The 23923-nt window shown below is 41.5% G+C and overlaps 1 protein-coding gene across 4 annotated transcripts in view; it reads left to right on the forward strand.

Annotated features, from left to right (window-relative positions):
* The window catches only part of TMEM245 (transmembrane protein 245), a 147653-nt gene extending 127636 nt beyond the window's left edge, over nucleotides 1–20017 (forward strand). For 2 of the 4 annotated variants that reach the window (XM_075921638.1, XM_075921639.1), the window contains 4 exons: nucleotides 7526–7626; nucleotides 9567–9741; nucleotides 12901–13095; nucleotides 13569–20017. In XM_075921638.1, the coding sequence (XP_075777753.1) occupies nucleotides 7526–7626; nucleotides 9567–9741; nucleotides 12901–13095; nucleotides 13569–13614 (517 nt within the window). In that variant the 3' untranslated portion in view covers nucleotides 13615–20017. Of the gene's footprint in view, nucleotides 1–4281; nucleotides 5375–7525; nucleotides 7627–9566; nucleotides 9742–12900; nucleotides 13096–13568 lie in introns of those variants that run through there. The other 2 variants (XR_012901837.1, XM_075921640.1) reach the window with 2 other exon arrangements.
* Nucleotides 20018–23923: the final 3906 nt, after the last annotated feature.

Raw genomic sequence — 23923 nt, forward strand, 5'->3', positions numbered from 1 at the left:
TGGCACCGCCATCAGAAAGGCCTCCAAGGGCTGATTTGGCACCTGCGCCAACGAAATTAAAACTGTTGGCACCGAGCAGACCGGCACTGAAGGAGCGCCTGATGGCACCGGTCCCGGCACCAAAGCCATTGACTCAGGCACCGCCCTTGAGTCCCTTGCCATCCTCTTCCTCGGCGCCTAGTCCAACGGTGCTTAGTCCCACGACACCAGCGCCGACAGCACCAATGACAACATCTCCGGCACCTCGGGTGTCGGCTACGTCTGCACTGACGCACGCGGCACCGGCACCGCCGCATACGGCACCGATGTATGCAGCACTGACACCTTCCATGCCGCTCGCTGCCGTAACATCGCACTGATCGGCACTGGGAGAACCAGCACCGGGCTTTGATGATGAATCAACTCGAACGGTGCTGCTGACACAGTCAGCACAACAACAACAGAGAAGGTCTCGCACCCACACGCGAGTATCTCCTGCGGCACGCAAGGCTGCTTACAAATCCAGGAGGGTACTTATGCCTTCTCCTAGCCCAGAACCAGCTGCATTCTCTTCACAACCGCTATTACCAGCCTCAGTACTCTCAGTTCACTCTCACCATAGGAGCCCTCCTAGATCCTGCCACAGAGGATCTCCACAGTACTCACCCTCTCCGCACTGTTATCATAGATCACTTTATTTGCCTGCGTACTCCAGACGGAGGTCTCGCTCCCCTAGATCTCCTATGAGATCGTCCTGCACTTAGGACAGGAGATATTCTCCATATTACCATTCATCCTGGCATTACCACAACAGGTATTACCATCACCAAGGCTACTACTTGCACAACTGCTTGTACAGTCACTCCCGTTCCATCTCCCCACACTATCACGGAAGATGATCTTATAGTAGCGCCAGGCTGCCATCATCTCACCCATCTATCAGACCACCAACTCTCTCAGGGGATACTCCTGCTCCGGTGGACCACCCCGATGAGCATCGGGAGTCTCTCCAACAACAACCGCAGCCTGAAACGGACTCAACTAACATGTTATCTTCTTCCCCAGACGACACAGTCTTCCCTGGTGATACTTCCCCAGTGGATGACATTAAACAATTCCATCACCTTTTCAGGAGGGTGGCAGAGTCTCAGGAGGTGCAACTTGGTGAACTTAAACAGAAACAGCATCGTCTGCTTAAAAACCTGCAGCCATCACAGAAGAATAAGATGGCCCTCCCCTTAGCCGAAGCATTCCTCGAGATCGCAGATGACATATAGCAGTCACTGGCTTTTTCCTGGGCCACGCATAAACAGGCCAATAAGAAATATTTTGTGACTTCAAAAGGGATGGAGTTTTTATTTACCCATCCACAACCAAATTCCTTGGTTGTTGACGCCGCTCAACAACGAGCAAAGAACCCTCAGCACAAAAATGCTCCCGGTGATAAAGAGGCCAAGCGTTTAGACCTGTAAGAGGAAAGTCTATTCATCCTCCACATTAACGCTTTCAATGGCAAACTATTGCGCTCTCCTCTCTAATCACAGCTTTGATAACTATTCAAAGCTCATGGCACTCCTGGAGCATCTTCCGGAGGACAAACGCCAGTTACTAAAGTCAGTGGTAAGGAGGGCTATATGGCATTGAGGACTGCCCTGCAAATTTCCCTGGACATTGCTGATGCTGCAGTTCAAACCTCTGCTACATCTGTGGTGATACGACGCTTCTCCTGGCTGCAGATGGCGGCGGTGCCTAAGGAGCTTCAGGCTAAAGTGGAGGATCTGCCATTTGATAGGCAAGGTCTCTTCGCGGCTAACACAGATCAGGTCCTCCACTCAGGAAGGGACTCTAGGACTACCCTCAAGACACTGGGGATGTATATGCCACCGTATCGCCGAAGGTGCTATACCCCTTACTACAGGCAGCGGCAGTTCTCCTTTACCAACCCCATGTTCCGGCAATATGAACCCCAACAATGGGGCAAGCCACGTCAGCAGAGGCGACGCCCGCAATCTACGAGAATGCCTGCTCAACACAATAACAAGCAGCAATTTTGATGGGCTAGTCGAGGGACTGCAAATCATCTCTCTAACCGCTCGTACAGAGACCGGAAAACTTTTTCACCATCGTTTACGCCCATTCAGACTCAGGTGGTTCTCCATCACCACCAACTGATGGGTCCGTGAGCTGATAACATCTAGCTATACCATCCCTTTCCCCCCCCCCACCAGTCCCCTGCTCCTGTCGATCTTCAGGGACCCTGCTCACGAGGCTCTCCTCATGCAGGAGCTTTCACGTCTCATCGATATTGGGGCAGTGGAGAGGGTACCTGAGCAATTCCAGGGCAGAGGGTTTTATTCCTATTTCCTAACCGAGAAGAGATCAGAGGGGTGGAGACCTATCCTGGACCTTCGATTGCTCAATCAGCATCTCAGAAAGTACAGATTCAAGATGATGACACAAGCTTATATCATTCTGGTGCTGAACAGGGGAAACTGGTTTATGTCCCTCAACTTACGGGATGCATACTTTCACATTACATACACCCCGCACGCAGATGATTCCTCAGATTCATCGTTGGCAACCAACGTTTTCAATACAGAGTCCTGCCATTTGGCCTCTCATCTACTCTGAGAGTCTTCTCCAAAACAATCGTGGTAGTATCAGCCTATCTTCATCGCCAAGGCATTACGATATTCCCATATTTGGACGATTGCCTGATCAAAGCAACCACTTACCACCAGTTGCTCCATGCCACCCATGTGACGAGAGCTATTTGTGACACTAGGACTTCTAATAAATGTCCAGAAGTCGTCATTCATACCCCAAGAGTCCATCGAGTTCATTGGGGCTCGGTTAGGACTCTTTAACAGCCAGGGCTTATCTTCCCATAGACAGATTCAACAAAATACGAGATCTAGTCCACATCATATCTGAGTCCCAGAATCGACATACTTACCTGTTTACGACTCCTGGGACATACGGCAGCCACCACTTACATGGAACAGCACGCGAGGCTCCATCTCAGATACCTACAGCATTGGATAACTTCTGTGTACTGCCCACACAGCCAAAGTGTTCATAGAATGGTAATGGTACCACCTATGGTACGACAGACCCTTAAATGGTGGGCATCCCTCGCCAACATGCTTACTGGTCTTCCCTTCCACAACATGTAACCCGACATACAAATCACGACAGACGCCTCTCTGATAGGATGAGGAGCTCATTGTGCAAAGGAACGCGCTCAAGGTCAATGGACAGTGACAGAGGTGCTCCAACATATCAATTTATTGGAGCTAAGGGCCATATACAATGCATGCAAGGCATTTTCATACACAATCCGAGGACATACAGTCCAAATCTTTACTGACAATACCACCATGGTCTACTACATCAATTGCCAAGGCGGCACCAGATTGAAATCCCTCTGTGTGGAAGCCACCAAGCTATGGAACTGGTGCATTCACCAACAAGTCAGCATCATGGCCACATATCTGCCTGGCAAAGACAACATCACTGCAGATACGTTCAGCAGACATTTTTGTCTTCAGCACGAGTGGGAACTCAACCGATGTGTAGCACACTTTCTCCTCCAGAGATGGGGGTACCCCACCATAGACTTGTTCGCAACCCACCTCAATACAAAATGCCCGAAGTATTGCTCCAGAGCAGGGATTGCCCTGAAGTCTCTAGGGGATGCGTTCCTGATACATTGTGGCCAAAAGCTACTCTACGCTTTTCCTCTATTTCCACTTCTTCCCAGAGTACTGGAAAAGTTAGCCATGGACAAAGCCACAATTATACTTGTAGCCCAATTCTGACCCAGACAGATGTGACTTCCCTTTTTGATGCAAATGTCTGTACAATCTCCGTATCACTTACCAGAACATCCAGATCTCCTGACACAATGGGGATGGTCTGTTACACACTCCCAGATCAACCGACTACATCTCATGGCTTGGCTCCTAGCTGGCTCCGCCGCGCAGAGATGACCTATTCTCAACAAGTAAAGGAGGTATTGATACATAGTAGACAATCCACACGCAAGACCTATCTGTATAAATGGCACCGATTTCATTCCTGGTGCACTGATAATAACCTGAATGCTTTGACCATCCTTCTCCAACGTATTCTTGGTTATGTATTACACCTCCATCACTCTGGACTGGCGTTGTCATCAGTCAGGGTCCACGTCTCAACCATCTCTGCCTTCAGGCAACCCATTGAGGGCTATTCGTTATTTGTCCACCCCATGACCAAACGATTTTTGAAAGGACTCATGAACCTTTACCTTCTACGCAGGACTCCTCCTGAACCTTGGGACCTGAAATTAGTTCTGGACACACTCATGTACCCACTGTGTGGTAAGTATGGCAAGTTCACCATACTTACCATGAAAGTCATCTTTCTCCTGGCGATTACATCGGCACGACGCGTGGGTAAACTCGCTGCCCTTTCGATGAAACCTCTTTATATTACATTTTCTAGCCACGGAGTTGTACTAAGACTCCACCCCAACTAAGACTCCTTAGTTGTACTAAGACTCGGCAACTTCTTGTCGAACGTCAATTCAGAATTTCATGTTCATGAACCTGTAGTACTTTCAACCTTCTACCCCAAACCTCATGCCTCACTGCGTGAGGCCCGCTTATACTCTTTGGATATTTGCAGGGCGCTGGCTTTCTATTTGGAGAGGACTTGTCCCTTCCGACAATCACAGTGCTGACGCTTATGCACGAATGACCGAACCAAGGGCCAACCCTTATTGTCGCAATGCATCTCCAAATTAATTGTAAAATACATCACACACTGCTACTCGTTACGCAACAATTCTCTACCTACCTCTCTCTGTGCTCATTCCACGAGGGCGATGACTACAGCATTTCTCAGAGGTGTTCCCTTACAGGCCATCCGACGCGCGGCAACCTGGTCTTCCGACATGACCTTCGCAAAACATTACATGGTAGATGCAATCCTCCAAGACTCAGCACTGGCTACCACAGTGCTCTCCACAATTCACACATCATAATTCTGAGCCCTCCTCCATAGAACAGACAACAGCTCACCTACAGTGCAGCACCCACAGGGACTACTGAAGAAGAGGAAGTTACTCACCTTGTGCAGTAATGACCATTCTTCGAGATGTCCCCATGGGTGCTCCAGGACCCACCCTCCTCCCCGCTTCGGAGTCTCCTCTTTATATTTTTCAGGAGTAACCCGATTAGGAGGAACTGGCAGGAGCCGGACCGTGCACACACTCAGAAATAGTGCGAAAGGCACGTGGTCCGGCTAAACCACGGCTAAAGAATCTCCAACCTGAGGTGCCGGGACGAGCCCGTCACCTAGAGTGGAGCACCCACGGGGACACCTTGAAGAACTGTCGTTACTGCACTAGGTGAGTAACTTCCTCTTCTGTCGACTGACTGTAGATTTTCCTGCATAAAAATGCGCTTGAGGTTTGGACGCTCTGCGGGTTTTTGTGCACCTGTTTTTGCACGAAAACCTGTAGAGTAGATGTAGCCTCAGAGATCCTAAAATTGCAGGTAGATGAGGGAAGCAGTGAGAAACGATTTATGCTGGCTCTTGACAAAAAGGGAAACTGGTACAATTTGTGCAACAATGTAACAGTATCACACATGGAGTTCAGTTCTGAAGGAAAGATCCTGGGGTTTTTCTGGATAATTCTGTAAAGCTGCTTTTCCCCAATATGGAGCTGCAATGTTTTTTTTTAAAAAGGCAAATATTTTGATGCTTTTTTCAAGGGACTAAGTATTGGCAGTATATAACAACATGTCTGTAGTTTGAATATCATTTCAGTGTTGATTCATAGAACAAAATGGAGAATGAGTAGAGACATAAATATTGAATGCGGAGGCAAAGCTGTGAGAACTAGTTTGGAAAGGGAGGCATACAGAGTAGAGTAATAGCATGTATAATATAGTGGAAAACAATCAGTTACTACTTTTTACTCATCGCATTGAGCAAAAGAACATCCAAAGAGAGTGGAAACTTAAATGAAAATTTAAAAGCATTCTATATGTAACATGTCATCAATTTATTGAGTTTATATCTGCATGAAGTCAAAGCAAATGTTTCATGAATTTAAAAAATAAAAGCCTAGATAAATTTCTCTAAGATACTTTCGAAAAAGCCTCTTTCGAAAAACAGCATCTAGACTGCAAGCAATACTTTCGAAAAAGCAAGCCGCTTTTTTGAAAGAGAGCACCCAGGCAGTCTGGATGCTCTCTTTCGAAAAAGCACAGTTTGCATTACATAGCGCCTTTTTTCAAAAGAGCACTTTTGAAAAACGTTATTCCTCATTAAATGAAGAGTACCACCGTTGAAAGAAAAGCCGCGTTCTTTTGATTTAATTTCGAAAGAACGCGGCTGTAGTCTAGACGCAGGTGAAGTTTTTTGAAAAAAAAAAGCTACTTTTTCTTTTTCTTTTTTTTTTTTTTTTTTTTTTGAAAAAATCCTGCAGTCTAGACACAGCCTAATAGTGGGAAGCTATTATATTGGTTCAAGGGTTAATGAGCCTTATGCTTCAGAGAGTAAAACAAGAGAGGCCATGGAGAAGTGAAGTGATGCATTGTAGCAGAGTTAAAGCAAGGGTTTCAAGACAACTGAGACGCACCCGTAAACGAGGTGTGATTATACTGAAGCAAAATGCAGGACAATGTAGCACTTTAAAGACTAACAAGATGGTTTATTAGATGATGAGCTTTCGTGAGCCAGACCCACTTCCTCAGATCAAATAGTGGAAGAAAATAGTCACAACCATATATACCAAAGGATACAATTACAAAAAATGAACACATATGAAAAGGACAAATCACATTTCAGAACGGGGGGGGGGGGGGAGGGGAGGAAGGAAGGTAAGTCATCAATTCACAGACACTTACCTTCCTTCCTCCCCCCCCCCCCCCCCCCCCCGCATCCCCCTCCTGTTCTGAAATGTGATTTGTCCTTTTCATATGTGTTCATTTTTTGTAATTGTATCCTTTGGTATATATGGTTGTGTGACTATTTTCTTCCACTATTTGATCTGAGGAAGTGGGTCTGGCCCACGAAAGCTCATCATCTAATAAACCATCTTGTTAGTCTTTAAAGTGCTACATTGTCCTGCATTTTGCTTTAGCTACCCCAGACTAACACGGCTACATTTCTATCACTATTCTACGTGTGATTATACTTTGAACCTTCTCTACTTACTGTCTCCATTTAAATCTAAACAATTCTGCAGTACTAGATCTCACAAATAGTTCCTGGGAACGGCTGAGCACTGTCCCATAACAAAGCCACAAACACTAGAAAGTTTTCCTTGGTATGTTGAAACTCCTCAATCATTGTTTGCTTTAATAGCAAACAAGATGGATGCTCATCCTTTGGCATAGGGAACAAATGGATAATGTATTCATTGTTAGAATTTGAACCAGGTAACTTACTGCACTACCGATATGATTCAATTATTCACATGGATGTTTGTTTTGATATTTCCCCCACTTTTGTAATCAGCAATTTAATTGGGTTTCTTTGATCATTCTAGAGGTGTGTTTGATGCTTCTCTCAAAATGGCTGGGTTCTATGGACTGTACACCTGGCTGACTCACACCATATTTGGAATTAATATTGTCTTCATACCATCAGGTAAGAACCAAAGCAAATGTTATTTAATTACAGATGGCAGCTATGCATCCATTTATTGTGCAGTGGCAGTACTGGTTAAATATTGCCTGAATGAAGATCTTAGTTTGATATATTAATAATTACATAATATAATACATAGTAATACATAATATATAATTACACATGCAAACTATGCTTAAAATAATGTTAAGGCTTCAAATTTGAGTATTCAGAATTAAGAAAATGCCAGAACAAAGGTCCTTTGTGTGGTCCTATGCTCACTGGACATCTTCTCCTAATCTATTCCTCCCCCTCCATCCAGTCCCATTTTTGTCCCTTTGCAGTAAGATTGCTACCTTTTGCCATGCTTTGAGAGTGCCATTTGTGGATTATCATTGAGAGCAGAGGAGTGAGGCTTTTTGGTGTCACCATCCTTGCCTGGCCTCACTACATCCTGGAGCAGTCACAGCTTTGTCCTTGTAGCCCTGGGCTAGTGTGCACGTGTGCTCTGTGGGTATGGCATAACACAAGCCTGTTCGTTCTCTCTCTCTCTCTCTCTCTCGTGCAAGATGTGAAAGGGTAAATGTGTACATGGTTTACTGATGAGCCTGGGCTCATTCGTTACATGCAGGCTCCCAGTATGTGCGGGGAACTGACTTAAAAGCCGGCTCCCACTGTTTCCTGGGGAGTCACCTGTCTCCTTCCCCTCCACACTGCTGCCTCTATATCAGAGGCAGTAGCATGGAGAGGATAAGCAATCGATGCACACAGGGAGCCACCTACCCTTACTTTCTCCCCATGTGTAATGCCTGAAATTTTCAGTAGTTATATAATTAAACACATTTTAACATCACACACATGCACATGTGCACGCTGGGCGGGGATGAAGTATGCTCACTTGTTCTCTCACTCTGGGTTGGCACCTGCCTAGTCTGACGTTAAGGGCTCATCTAGATTACAGGGAACGGTTGAAAGAAGATATGCAAATTCTTCAGGAATGTGCATATTTTCTTCCAATCACACTTTCGAAAGCGGAACTTTTGAAAGTGAAAGTAATTAAAATTCTCTTTTTTGAGAAAGCTCAGCTTTTTGACAAAGGGGGCAGTTTGCCGAAAAAGCCGCGTCTTAATTACTTTCACTTTTGAAAGCTTTGCTTTTGAAAGTGCGATCGGAAGAAGATATGCAAATTGAATTTGCATATCTTCTTTCAACCGCTCCCCGTAGTCTAGATGAGACCCCTGTGCTGTAAGAGTCTAGATCATGCTCAGTGAGGACAGAATCTTTCTTTGTTTGGCACTTAAATCCTTTGAAATCTCAGTTCATGTGGAAACTGATCAGTTTTCAAAGGCATTTAAGTCAGTCAACTTCGGGTTCATTCTTGGAAATGGCTGAAGCTTTTTTATTTATTTATTTAAATGACTTCCTGAGACTTACACATGACACCTACAATTTCAGTGGAAATGATTAAAATTTAGCAAAGTTATAAGCAACTGGAAACAGGGCCTTGAAAAAGGGGAAATGTTGGGCAACCATAATTACAAGTCCTATCTATGATTAAAAACTATTTGGGAACAAAAAAACATATTGCCTATCACAACTGTATTGGTGTATAAAATACAAGTTTCTACCATCGGTTGACAAGACTGTTTCTCCAGCTTGCTTTTTTCCCCCCATCCATTTTGATGTCATGATCAATCATTTTTTATGTGGAAAGAATTTAAGTATCAAAATATTGGAGAAGGTTAGCTGTGATGTGTTTAAAAAGAAAAGGAAGAACTGTATATTCCAAATGCCTGATCTGCCACCCTTTTTTGTTCTTATTCCAAGTGGACCTGTTGATTTAAATGGGCTGTTTTCACAGCAAAGGTGGCAGAATCTCATCCAAAGTATTTTTTTGTAAACTGTTTATTTTTTCAGTTCTCTCCTTAACATCTGACTTATAGTGTACTCTATTATGTTAGCATTGGCAGCAATCCTTGGAGCTGTTCCATTCCTGGGAACATACTGGGCAGCTGTACCTGCAATTCTAGATCTGTGGCTCACCCAAGGAGAAGGATGCAAAGCCATTTTGCTTTTGGTTTTTCACCTGTTGCCAACATACTTTGTAGACACAGCAATCTACTCGGATATATCAGGGTAAGTGTCTCACTGCAGACTTCTCAAAGTAAGGTGTTTTTTAATGTTGGATTACACTCTTCCCTTTATTAACTATTGTGGGGATTTTCAGTGTTTTGAAGCACACTGAACGGGTTTAATAAGACCATATAATAATAAATCTAACTTTTCAGAATATCAGTACTACCACGAGACTCTTCTCTCTAACACACAATCAGAAAGTCTGTATAACATAAGTCTTACATCATACCCTGAAAGTCCACCAATTCTGTCTTTGCTTGAGCATGAATGGAAGCAAATATAGGAGCACAGGAATTGCCATATGTACTGAATTAGACCAATGGTTCATCTAATTTAGGGTCTTCACTCCAGAATGACCAGTACGAGATGCCTAGAGGAAGACACAAGAAACTCAACAGTAGGCAACTATGGATTAATCAGTCCATAGTGGAAGTTTCTTTCAAACTCCCTTTATGTAGAGATTGACTTACTCTCTGAAGTCTGAATACCAAAGTCTGGGGCTCTCCTTAAGAATGTTCTGGCACCTACCACCAGACATAAAAATGTCAGGACTACAATTCAGATTTTTAAAGATATCTTTAGATGCCTAAAGATACAGACAGGCACCTCACCCCCATTGTAGGTACCTAAATATCTTTTAAAAATCTGGTCCTGTCAGCTTGATCTTCTTCCTGATTTCAATAATTGAGAGAGAAGAAAAACTCCAAACCTATGTAAAGTTGAAATCCAACCCCTTCAGTGGCATCTAGAATAATGGGCAGCTGAAACTTTCAGGTGGTCTTCCTCTATGTATAACACTAACTAGAGCTCATTGCAGTGATCTAGTCTGGAGGTGTCAAAAATAACTCTGAGATCCATATCCGTGAGGAATGATCACAAGCTCGTAGTGATGTACAAATATAAAAATATGCTCTTCAGCACTGCTACTGTCTCTGCCTTTGGGAGCAATTGTAAATCTTTTAGGACCCTTAAATTATTTTAGCAAGATGCTTGAACAGCTTAATTTTTAATGTAATGCACCTAGGGATGTTCATTAAATCAGAGCAGTAATAATTCTGTGAAAGTACAAGATTTGCCATAGTCTTAAAATCTTTTGGAGTCCTCCAACTGGGCCAGGTAATGATACTGTGCAGAGAGAACTGGTCCTGGTCTTAAGTTTCTTCGCACTATGACATTAGTTGCTTTTCTTGTGAATTTGTTCAAGTAAGTGAAGTATAAATTACTACTGTTCTCCTAGGATAGATTATTTATGCTTGTAGGGACAGTGCTCATTAAAAGGTCAATCACTTCATTTATTTATTCATTAGAAGTTTGTTTTTCACCTGCAGTAAGATGGCTATGTTTATTTCCCATAAAATGCCTGTGATGGACATTTATTTACTGAGGGTCAGAGCAGAAACCCTACTTTTCCCATTAAATAAAAACAATCTTAAATTAAGTGCATTAGAAATAACTATAATTGGGTTATGCAGGGTTCTCTAAACGTGTAAACTGATATTGGTCCTCTCTCATCAGGCAACTTTTTGCAGCAGCTGCCTATGCAATTTAACAATCTGAACCAAAAAAAAAAAGTTGACACATCAATGGAGAAAACGTACAGTTAAAGAACTCAGGATTCAGTGACAAGTTGACTTTTTTTAGTGAGAGAAACAAAAGATATGTCTAAATCCCACCTTCTCATAATCAGATGGTTTACTCCTGTCCCTGCTGTGTATTAGATCTGATTTATGTCACAAGCGAAGCTCAGTTGTGTGTTACGTTTTGAGCTCCCAGTCTGTGCAGTAGTGCCAAAGATCAGAGCAGCAGTAGTGGAGGTGGTATAAGTCCAGACTATCATGTCTCTTCGGCACTGTGTATAGAAGTTTCATAGCAATTGCCAGAACTGTGCCTGACTAGACAATATTCTCATTCCTTTATATTCATTTTCACCAAAGCATGTCAATTACTTACTTTAAACTACAAGCTTGACCTGGTGGCTGGTCGGTCCTGTCACTCTTGTTCAAAGGGGGTTTGGTGCATCTTCCTCTGCCTTTCCATTTCTTTTTTTAAGTGGGGAGATAGCCAGGCCTTCAAACCTCAGGACATCATCTTTGAGACAATTGCTACAATCTTAGAGAGCATTTGTTGCTAGATTGCTCCCAAACCTATGTTACCTAGACGGCTTTAGATATTTTCTTTCATTTATCCAGTTTCATTCCACAAATAAAAATTAATTCTAATGAGAGAATATGAAATGTTGTGAATATACAAACTACTCTTGTTAGTGTATATCAAGGTTAGAAAGCACATGATAAATTATTGTTCAGTAATAAGAGGTTATATGAAGACAAATATTGTGACCCATTTTACAAATTGTAATTCAAACCTTTTTTTTAAAAAAAAGGGTTTTATGCTAATCCTTTAGCATTTCCCTTTCGAAAATCTGAAGCCTACCTAGAATCAAATATTTGGAATAAAGTCTTCCCTTCTTCAATATATGGAATGTGTCTACTACATTGTGGACATTACCAAAATCAAAATTTAATTAATAATACTTAGAATGTGTGTACTCACAACATTGATAGTGATCTGTAGTTATATCCGCTTGATATGCTAAATAACATTTGCTAATCAATCCACATTTCTATAGATGATACTACAGGTTGTACCTCCCTTAACCGGGACACTCTGGTCCAGCAACATCCATGATCCAGCAGGACCAAGGAAGTTTCTAGTCCACAGGGACCCAGAATAGGGAGAGGTTTGGCTGTAGGGCAAGAGTGCAATTATGGGGAACCAGCGACTCAGCCAGAACCCCTTTCTAGAGGGGGATGTGGGTGGTACAGCAGGGAGTTCTGGCCCCGGCAGCTGTGCGGTAATGGGGAGCTGGCCCTGGCCACGCAGCTCTGGTCCCCATGGCAGCTAGGGATCTCCAGCCCCAGCAGTAGTGGGGCCAATGGCAGCTAGAGAGCTCTGGCCCAGGCCAGGCAGCAGCAGCAGGATGGGGCTGGAGCCCCATTCAACATGCCCACGTGGGGAGGGACCTACCCATCTCTAGCAAATCCCCTAATTCAGGACCGATCAGCCCCCAAGGGTGCCAGACCAGGGATGTCCAACCTGTATTCAGCAATGTTTTATAATAGCAAATAATAACTTATCCTTCTTGTGCTGTAATTCCAGAGGTGGCCATCCCTACCTGACAGGCCTTGCAGTAGCTGGTGGAGCATATTACCTTGGATTGGAAGGAGCGATCATAGGACCCATACTTCTTTGTATACTGGTGGTTGCCTCTAACATATACAGTGCCATGTTAGTGAGTCCAACAAATTCAGTTCCTACCCCATCACAAACTTCATGGCCTTTGCAGATATACCAGTAAGTAATAGATTAGTGTGGTGTGAAATGAATCACTGACTGTATAGGAAGAAACTTTTTAAAAATAATGACTATTCATTTTGGGGTTTAGGAAGAATTGGTTATTCTATAATACTCTAGAAATAAAATTTAGGGGGTGGATCGTGGTTTCTAAAGCAGTCTAAAGAATAGTACTGCAACCACTGATATAAATAACATTGGGAAGGTAAGATTAGGGATTGTGAGTTTGAGCCTGCAATTAATGTACATGAAAAATATCAAAATCTCCAACAGGGGCTGCTCACATGAACAAAAAATAAAGAATAGGCCCATTGTAAATTTGTCTTGCTTTGTGAGTGTTATAATGCTTTCCATATTTATGCAGTCCCACAATATACATTACTCCTGTAGCTATCCATTGTATCATTCTTTTTCCTTTGTTGTGAAAAAGCATTTGTTTGCTTTCCCTCAGTAAGTGAATTTTTTTCTTTCAGGACATCTAGAGAGAATCCCGAGGAGATGAAAATAGCCACTGAGTGATATTTATGCTATCTTGCACCTCATCAGCATGAAGTTGTCATTCTCTTCTACCTGGATTGAGTTCAGAACAGTCATGGCCTTCTGTCCCTTTTTCACCTGTGCCTAGTTACAACTCACGGTGAAGCACAATTAAAAAAACAAAGCAAAACCCATCTGCTGGCCTTATATTAGTAAGCACTTTGCCTTTGCAAGAGAGACTGTCTGCTTCCCATCACTTTGCATATTAACACATAGACTTAAAGTTCAGATGCCTTGTTTATAGAATTTTTCTTCATAAAAATGAAGGACAAGTAATATCCACTGAGTCAAGGATACCATCTGCTGAAATGACTACCTTGGCTTTTATTTCTTTGGAAGTTAGCATTATTAGATTTTTTTTGTAATTTTATACAAGCTAACCCCCAAGTCTTTTGTTGCTGGAATATTTAGTTGATCTAAGGGTATATTTACCCGTGGAGATGCTAAAACTTTTAAAGGTATGAAGCATCGGCTGTTAAAAGAAAATGTAGTGTAATTATCACCTGTTTCTTTGAGAGGTGTGACAGTCTCCATTCAATAAATAACGTGAAACTTACTTTATGTATACACTAACCGTGTTCTTGCTGTAAGGGAGTGGTAGTTCCAAGTGTGGGTTATTCTCATGTGGAATAGGAGTATTTGTGAAAACAATTTAATCCTTGGGTTCACTTTTGCAGTTAAACTTAGTATTCTATTGTTTTAGTTTACTGATGAAACTTAATGCATCTAAGATGATATACCTGAAGTCCCAATGGATTTTGGCCAAATTTAACCAAAGAACTTAAATATTTCCAGGCAGATGATGCTGAATGATTGTGTTCACACTATTTTTTTAATTCCCATTTATTGAGAATGTAATGAGATGGTGGGGAGAGCGGAAAAGTGCAGGATGGACAGACCTCAAATTCCTAAAATTTATTTTGTACTGAGCACCAAATTCAAGTACATTAGAACTATTTTCCTGATCTGCTGTCCTTACATTACAGTTTTAGTGGCACTGAGGCTTCCCATGCCTTGGTTATTGATGCAGGTTTGGAATAGTGGTTTATTAGCATCAAAAAAGTAATTTAAATTATTTTTTGTGTAAGTTCTTAAATTCAAAAGACAGATACAGTTTGTAATACCAGAGCAAAACCATTTAATTCCTGATAGATTGTACCTTGAATTTATGGCAGGGTTTCTTTTCTGATTTATACAAAATACAGGCCATATCATGCACTTATCTCTCCTTGCATTATAAAACAGCGATAGTGCAAATCTTTCCATATATTAGACCCTGGAATCTGGTTCAACCCAAGAGTGAGAGGTTGTTATAGATCACTATTGGGTATTTGATATGACATTGCATGTATTTATATATAATATTTCTAAGACTGAATTTTAGTTTTCCATCTAAACAGTGCTCTAAAGCAGTCTAATGTGTTTAGTACTTAGAGAAGTACTGATGTAGACTTGTCAATAAACTAATGAGCACTATGCATTCAGATATTTAAAGAAGATAACTTTGAGAAGTAGTCAAAAATAGTGCCTGCAGTTTTTTACATGAAACTTCTTATGTATAAATACAGGGTTATTACACTTAAAACCACAGGAACAAATTTGGAGGCTAGAATGACACCCTTTCATAAATTTTGCAGGAAGGCTTTGACTTAAACTTGCTAACTCAAGGTACAGTGTGTATTTTTGAAGGAAGTGATGGCTTTAACTTAGAATTTCCTTGCTTTTGTGAAATAAAATTAGAGCCTTTACATTATTTGACATTTTGTTTCATAAATGACACAGAAAAAGTCAGGATCTCACTAAGAGTATTAGTATTCCTGTAGTACACAGGCTAGTATATGAATGATAGAAAATAATTGCTTTTGGGAAATTGCTACATTTGGTTATATTAGTTTATTCTATTGTGCTGAGCAACCTTATGAATCTGTTTTGATTTATCAAGTCATTGCGTACCCAGGCAGCTTTTGAAGAGGGTTGTCACTTGAGAGAAGAATGCATGCAACTATCAAGAATCCTTAAGCTTCAGTAATACTTACACTTTTCCCTTGCTGCTTTTTTGTCACTATTAAAGATTGTGTTTTCTACATTAGACAGCATGTTCATTTGTAACCTGATCTTCCATATTCCTGGGTTACTGAACTTGTGATGTCAATTATTTCCATATTATCAGACTTATGTAAATGTATACCTTCCTTGACTATCTAGTATGTGACTCATTGTTAGTCTGTTAGTGTAAAAAAAATTGTTACTAGTAACTAATAGCCTGCACATTTTCACTTTTAATAAATCCGTTTTCATATATGAAAACATACAAAATTGGAAATATTTTTAAAGTCAGCTTTCCAGCAACTTAAAAATTATTTCATCCATGCTGTTCTTTAAAAGGCAAGAGAGAGAGGGAAAGAGAGAATAATTCAAGGTGTGATACTTTTTTATGAAAAGAAGCATGATTGAGTAATTTTTAACCCAGGTGTAAAGATCCCAGGGAAAATGTGTAAACTCTTTTTGAGCAGCTCTTTGGCATTCTGAATAGGGACCTCCCTCTACTCAGTATTTATAACCTCTAGCATAATAAGATTTGATTTAGTCTGGGTGGTCTTAGCATTACCATATAAAGTGTTTCTATAATAATAGGCAAATTAAACACTGTGTGTGCAAATAGAAATGCAGTCATTTTTAGATGGTGCTCAGCAGTGGAATAATGACAACATAAGGTTGCCAGCTATGATGCTATCATGTTTTTCTAGTTAACAATTATTGGATTAGGAAATCATTAATTTCTTACAAAACTGCAGACCGCAATAAAAAACTGTAGAAAATGTAACTGCTGTCTCCAGTGATAAACATAACGAATGCTATCTTCATTTTCAAAAAATGTTAATGCAGCAAAAATGTTAAATCGTCTTTTTAAAAGGCTGAGCCTAAATTGAACAACAACACCTTTTAAAAATGTAAAAGAAAATTCTGGTCATAGTTCAGGTTAAACTCCTTATCTTCTCAGATAAAGTTGCCGCAATGCTAATCCCTAGCACTATGGTTATTAGGCTACTTATTAAGGCTGCCACCCCAGCAGACTTATTTGTACACTGGAGCTGGAAGGACACCATGATGCAAGAGTCCAAGATGGCACTTTGCATCCATGCATGGCAGAATGGCCCACCACTTCCTTCATAAAATATTGACTGTTAGTACTATGAGTATACCTGTTTACATATAGTCCCCCTCACTGCAGAGCACAATGCTGGACTCATGGTAACAACTCTGAAGTTAGACTATATTTTAATGTCTTTGCATTAAAGATGTGTATTTTCAATTAAATTTCACAGACCTTATTTAATATTGAAAACTGCATTTAATTTTCTGTAGACAATTTCAGGGATGCCTGTAGTCATAACAGAAAATAATGATTTCCTCTCTTCCAGTTACTGTTGACATTCCTTAAACCTACAGATGGATCTTCTCCAGAGCTCCCTTCTCTGATTTGGTTTACTTTGAGAATAAAAACAGTGTTTTCTCTTCCTCTTTTGGCACTCCAGTGAATTACAGAATGTAGCAATGCAGTTCCCTTTCATTCCCAAGATTTCTGTGAAATAAAATGGCTTGAAGCTTTTAAAGTCATGTGGATTTAATCTTTAATGTGGCATTGTTTCTTATTGTCAGATTTAGTCAAGTTCCTTCATGCCTTACAATGAATGTCCACAAGTATTTTTTTGAAGGTAAAACAGGAAATATATGACAATATTTGGAAGCATGAAAAATGAGCTAAGTGTTTTTAAAAATCAGTAGTAATCCCAGAAGTAATGATGGTATTCAAGGATTCCACATTAGTTGGTTTTTTTAAAACAAAAGTGCATAAATATGATCCACCTGTTTTTCTTCAGATTATTTTTAATACAAATTTTCTTTAGTGTTACCTAGTAATGAAATGTTTGTTGCCTATAAATAGTGAATATAAACATTTTCTAGAACTTATCTGTATAAGGTATACAATAAATAGGTAGAGACTGGGGAGCAGCTGTCAGGTGACTAAGTAAACTGCTCGGATGTAATAGTGGTACAAAACAAGTCATTGTTAGTCTTTTTAGTAACAGCTCAAGAACTAGTATTTATAGCCTGTTCAATCTGTACTTCAAAGAGTAGACACGACTGGTTCCAAATGAGGGAGTTTGCCAGACCAGGGAAGGTCAATTCCATCCCTTTGCTAACAGGTCTCTGGGTTCTCCCAGGGTCCATCGGTAGACCAAGTGGAGCTCCCTTGCCCCCAGGCTACCAGCTCCCAGCTCTGCTGGCCAGTCCCCTGGGGCCATCAGGCTCCACTCACACTCGGGGCTACCATAGCTCCAGTGACCAGCAACTTCTGGGACCCCACTGTCCCTGAGCTGCCGCGGCTCTCAAACACTAACACTGCCACAGCTCCAGAGTGCTGAGGCTGCTATGGCTCTGGGGTTGCCGGGATTCTGCTGTGCGAGGCTGCTGGACCCCATTATCCCGGGGCTGCCACGGCTTCCCAGCTCCAGGGCTGCCATAGCAGCCATGGCTCTGCTCCCCAGAGCCACCGGGGTTCTGCTCCTTGGGGCTACCAGGGCTTCTGCAGATTCACTACCCAGGACCCCTGGAGCTGCTGTGGATACGCTTCTCTGGAGGTCCTGGGGCTTCACTCCTCAGAGCCGCAAGGGCTGCCACAGCCAACCCCCATGGCCACCCAGCCCTCTAGTCCAGGGGCTCTCTGGTCTAGCAATATTTGTGGTCTTGCTGGACCACAATTGTTGCTGGGCCAGAGAGTCCTGGACAAGAGAGGTTCAACCTGTATTTGCACTGGTCCACCATAGCATTTCTAGCCTTAGTAGGTCATGAAATGCTAGGCCTTCAAATCCCCAATGTTGTTGGGTTTTTTCCTCCCCCACTTAGTTTAACATTTTATTACCTGGTATCTTTTATGAACTACTAGAATTGGAGTTAATTGCTTTGTCTTTTTTGTAAAATATGTTCCAAAATTCAGAGAGCATTTCTCTTTAGGACAACATTTTAAGTAAATTCCATTTTAGTCCATATTAAAGCCACATGTATGCTTCAGAGCTTCCCTAAACTAGGGAAGGACTTAAGCGCACATTTAAATGCTTGTATTCTGGTACTGAAGATGGAAGCATTTAGAGTCGTGTTGGAATTAAAGCAGGTGGGATAGGAAAATATTCAGATCTTGCACCTTTCCATTGGAATACATTCATTGTATATCTACGATGGGTTTTCAGTATGTTGAATTTAAAACTGTTTTAATAGTGGCCTTTGTCTTTGTTTTTATTTTCTCATCACTGGATCAGGGTGAACTATAACACTGGACTTCTGGTAAAAATAACTTCCATTTTTACCAATAACTGTGGAAGGCTTTGACATAGTCACAATGTTACAGCATGATACAGAGTTACATCAAAACAAAAGTCTGTTAAATGAAAAAAAACCAAATTGACATTCAGGAGTCAGTGCTGAAATAATAAACAAAACCTCTATAGTTGGCCTCTCTGCTGCTAGTCTCAGCACAGAGCACCTCTCTTCTAGAAGTACCTTGTCAAAGCAGCATCAGGGAACATTATTGCATTCTTACTGCCTGTGACTTATTTTTTCTGTGGATGGATGTCTTCAGTCTCCAGTGTCAGTCTGATGTATTTCACATGCACCAAATTCAGTCAAATGTTCACCTTTTTAAAAATGTAATAAAACATTACTCTGCAACATTCAGTAAAAGTTAAGTCTTTGTGTTTAACTGAGTAAGAGCTAAGCAATTAGCATATATATATACTCACCAATATTTGGTGTGTTGATAGGAGGGCAACACAGCTTCTTTTCTGTACATGTTTGGTTACAACTAAACCCAAAGAAATTGTGTAACATTGAATTCCAGTACTAGTTTGGTTAATATCACCATAAATCTTTTGAATTACTAACCATCAGTTATTGTCCCTGACTTGAGGTATGCATTCCTATTTCAAATTATTTGTAAGGATTTAGAAAAGTAACTTCTACTACCCATTGTGTGTCAATTAACATGATGCATCTTCAGAATAAGAATTATATTCCAAAGTAATATCTGGATTGGCATTTTATAGTAATTGTTACTGCTTGTATCATTTGAAAAGAGAGCCCCTGTTGCCATCTATAGTGGAACAAGAAATATCAGTTGCTATTGATAAGAATTCTTGAGTAGACTGAATAATTATTTTAAAAACTTATTTTATTTTTGACTACTCGGAACATTGTTTCCTAGTAAATAGGTTTCATGTAGCAGCTATTACAAGCTTTTAACACAATATTGTATGACTAACAGAGTCCTTTGTAAACACAATGTTTAATATGCTTTGAAATAAAAATCTATACTGAATGTTTGAAAAAAGTCTGGGCCTTTGTTAATGATTGAATGATAGCATAGTTGAACTGAATAAGCATTATGGTAAATTTGAGTAGATTCCTGGATGTAAATGTTCAAATAGATACAGTACAGTAACTCTCTACGGCAGGGGTGGGTAATCTTTTTTGGGGTTGGGAGCCACTGACCCCCTGAAAAATCATTTGAGAGCTGTACACTTTTAGAGCATTTCACCTGACCATAAAAGAGAAATGGTCAAATACAGCCTTTGTGGTTCCTTTCATCTTTAAAAATGTGGGGGCTGAAGATTAAGCTTGCAATATTCCAGTTTGGTTAGGCCAGTAGTGTTTGGCTATGTATATTTATATATTTGATACAGACATTTTTAGCAAATGTAACCTCTTTTCATAAAGCAGTCATCAAAAGGCTCCCAAATTACAGGATGTGGTGAACAGTGCATACACAGTTAGGGTACGTCTAGACTACATGCCTCTGGCAACAGAGGCATGTAGATTAGACTACCCGGCATAGGAAAATGAAGCGGCGATTTAAATAATTGCCGCTTCATTTAAATTTACATGGCTGCCGCACTGAGCCGATCAGCTGTTTGTCGGCTCAGCGAGGTAGTCTGGATGCTCCGCGGTCGACATCAAAGGCATTTGTCGACCTCCCAGGTATGCCTCATCCCAGGAGGCATACTTGGGAGGTCGACAAATGCCTTTGATGTCGACTGCGGAGTGTCCAGACTACCTCTCTGAGCCAACAAACAGCTGATTGGCTCAGCGCGGCAGCCATGTAAACTTAAATGAAGTGGAGATTTAAATCGCTGCTTCATTTTCCTATGCCGGGTAGTCTAATCTACATGCCTCTGTCGCCAGAGGCATGTAGTCTAGAGGTACCCTTACTGAGAAGATCTTAAAGTAACTTCTTCAAATTACTTAAAACCAGTCTATTTTCTCTTGTGTATCCATGCAAGAGGAGTGTCCGTGATCAGTACTAATCTAACTCCTTTTTAATTGGGTATCAACACAAATAAATGTCCATTTTTGATAATCAAAAATATACCATGTTATTGTGAGACCTCTTTATATTACATTTTGGAGCCAGATCCTATAGGAAATGAATTATAACCTTTAACATTGTGTGTTTTCTGCTGAGTGGAGGCCAATTTGTTAATATAAACAATGGGATTTACAGACTGAGTAGTTCACACTCCAGTGAATTATACCCCAGATTTATTTGGACCAGTTGACATAGAGCAGTGGTGGGCAATAATCTTTGACCGGGGGCTACTTCAGAAATTTTTCAAATGGCCCCAGGCCTTCAGGGAGAAGGGGTAGGGCCAGGATGCTTCATGCTTCCCTGCCCACAGGTCCTGAGTGGTCTGGGGGTGGGGGAGCATGTGAGGTCTTTGCCCGTGCCCCCTCACAGAGAGAACTGCTAGCTGTTCTGAACAGCTGGTGGTTCCCTCTAGGCACCCGCGCCCCTGGAGGTGGGAGGAGACTTTGCGTGCCTCTCCCCCAAGCCAATCAGAACTTGGGGGTGAAGGGAGTATGCAAAGTCTCTTCCCGCCCTGCCCCAATCCTGCAAGGAGCGCACAGCCAGGGGAGTGCAAAGTGTCTCTCTGCCTGCCTTCTGGCGTACAGTGCTTAGTCAAAACACCAGGGTTGACTCTAAGCACCATGCACTCCCTGGTCCCTAGGCCATGATTGGCCTGGGGGTAGGGAGTGGCAGGACTTCTGTGGGCTGGATCAACCCTCTTGGGCTGGATTCAGCCCACGGAGGCCCTTTTGCCCACCCCGACACAGCCTTTTGGTGCTAAAGGAGTATGATCAACACTGGATACTTGTGAACAAAAGAACTAAGGGAAAGACCCACTTTTCAGGAATTTTCAAATGCTGAATCTATTTTGTGCATTAGAAGACCTCCTGGCACCATGTCTCTTTTCAATGTCTTATCTTTTGTATTTGCATGTTGCCATTTCTGACTTAAATTAGTTCTCAGGTCCCCCCTCCCCCCAAGCTATTTAAGCTGCCAGTATTGAGCTAAATTATGTGAGGAAAATGGGAAAAGTGTGCCAGCTGTAGCTTCTTATTGCATTATATTATCTTTTTAAGAGATGCAAGTAGTTGGTACATTCTTATTGGACATCAGTCCTTTTTACTGTTACCATGAAGGACCTAACATTTGGGAATCCTAAAAAATCTTCTATGTACCCAGCCTTGCATGCATACAATCTGCATCTGTAATAATTTTTCTCTTTTTTTTTTTTTTAACTGAGAATGTTATTGTCTACAGATTGGGGTGTAATAAAGTTGAACAGTTAGGCTACGTCTAGACTGGCATAATTTTCCGCAAATGATTTTAACGGAAAAGTTTTTCAGTTAAAAGTATTTGCGGAAAAGAGCGTCTAGATTGGCACGGACGCTTTTCCACAAAAGCACTTTTTGCGGAAAAGCGTCCGTGCCAATCTAGATACGGTTTTGAGCAAGAAAGCCCCGATCGCCATTTTCGCGATCAGGGCTTTTTTGCACAAAACAATACCGCGTTGTCTACACTGGCCCTCTTGCGCAAAAGCATTTTCGCAAGAAGGGCTTTTGCCCGAATGGGAACAGCATAGTATTTCCGCAAGAACATTGACAATCTTACATGAGATCGTCAGTGTTCTTGCGGAAATTCAAGCGGCCAGTGTGGACAGCTGGCAAATTTTTCTGTAAAAGCAACTGCTTTTGCGGAAAAACTTGCCAGTCTAGATGCAGCCAAGGTGTTAGTATCACAGTAAATTTTCAAAGCAGAGCAAAGCATAAGTCTATAATACTTTTAACTGTAGGTTCTAAAAGATCAAATGTTGCAGGTTTCAGAACATGATTACTTTTGTTTCTTAGTGAAGGTGGAAACTAAAGATGGGCAGTTTTTTGCCCCAACTTGTACCATTCTCAACCCCTTTGAAATTATTGTTGCAACAGGTATAAACCAGAATAAAATTATATGAAACAAATCTCTTCATCTGTTGCCTTCTCTAAGGATACCCCATCTCAGAGATCTGCAAAGTGATGACATGGATGTCTGTCTACACCTTTGCATAACAGGGTGCTCAGGGAGCAGTTAACCCTATTAAGAACATAAGAACGGCCATACTGGGTCAGACCAAAGGTCCATCTAGCCCAGTATCCTGTCTGCTGACAGGGGTCAATACCAGATGCCCCAGAGGGAGGGATCACAACAGGCAATCTTCACGTGATCCCTCCCTGTCCCCCAGTTCCAGAGAAACAGAGGCTAGGGACACCATTCCTATCCATGCTAGCTAATAGCCATTGATGGACCTAACCTCCATGAATCTATCTAGCTCTTTTTTGAACCATGTTAAAGTTCTAGCCTTCACTTCATCCTCTGGCAAGGAGTTCCACAGTTTGACTGTGTGCTGAGTAAAGAAACTTGTTTTGTTGGTTTTAAACCTGCTGCCTATTAATTTCATTTGATGATCCCTAGTTCTTATATTGTGGGAATAAGTAAATAACTTTTCCTTAATCATTTTTCCCATACCAGTCATAATTTTATAGACCTCTGTCATATCCCCCTTTAGTCTCCTCTGTTGTAAGATGAAAAGTCAAAGTCTTTTTAATCTCTCTTCATATGGGACCTGTTCCAAACCCCTAATCATTTTTGTTTCCCTTTTCTGAACCTTTTCCAATGCCACCATATCTTTTTTGAGCTGAGGCGACCATATCTGTACGCAGTATTCAAGATGTGGGCGTACCATGGTTTTATATAGAAGCAATAAGATATTCTCTGTCTTACTCTCTATCCCTTTTTTAATGACTCCTAACATTCTATTTGCTTTTTTCACTGCCGCTGCACACTGAGTGGATGTTTTCAGAGAACTATCCACAATGACTCCAAGATCCCATCATATTGTATATATAGTTGGGATTG

This window comes from Pelodiscus sinensis, chromosome 2 (genome assembly GCF_049634645.1).
Source record: "Pelodiscus sinensis isolate JC-2024 chromosome 2, ASM4963464v1, whole genome shotgun sequence".
In the NCBI taxonomy this organism is placed as follows: Eukaryota; Metazoa; Chordata; order Testudines; family Trionychidae; genus Pelodiscus; species Pelodiscus sinensis.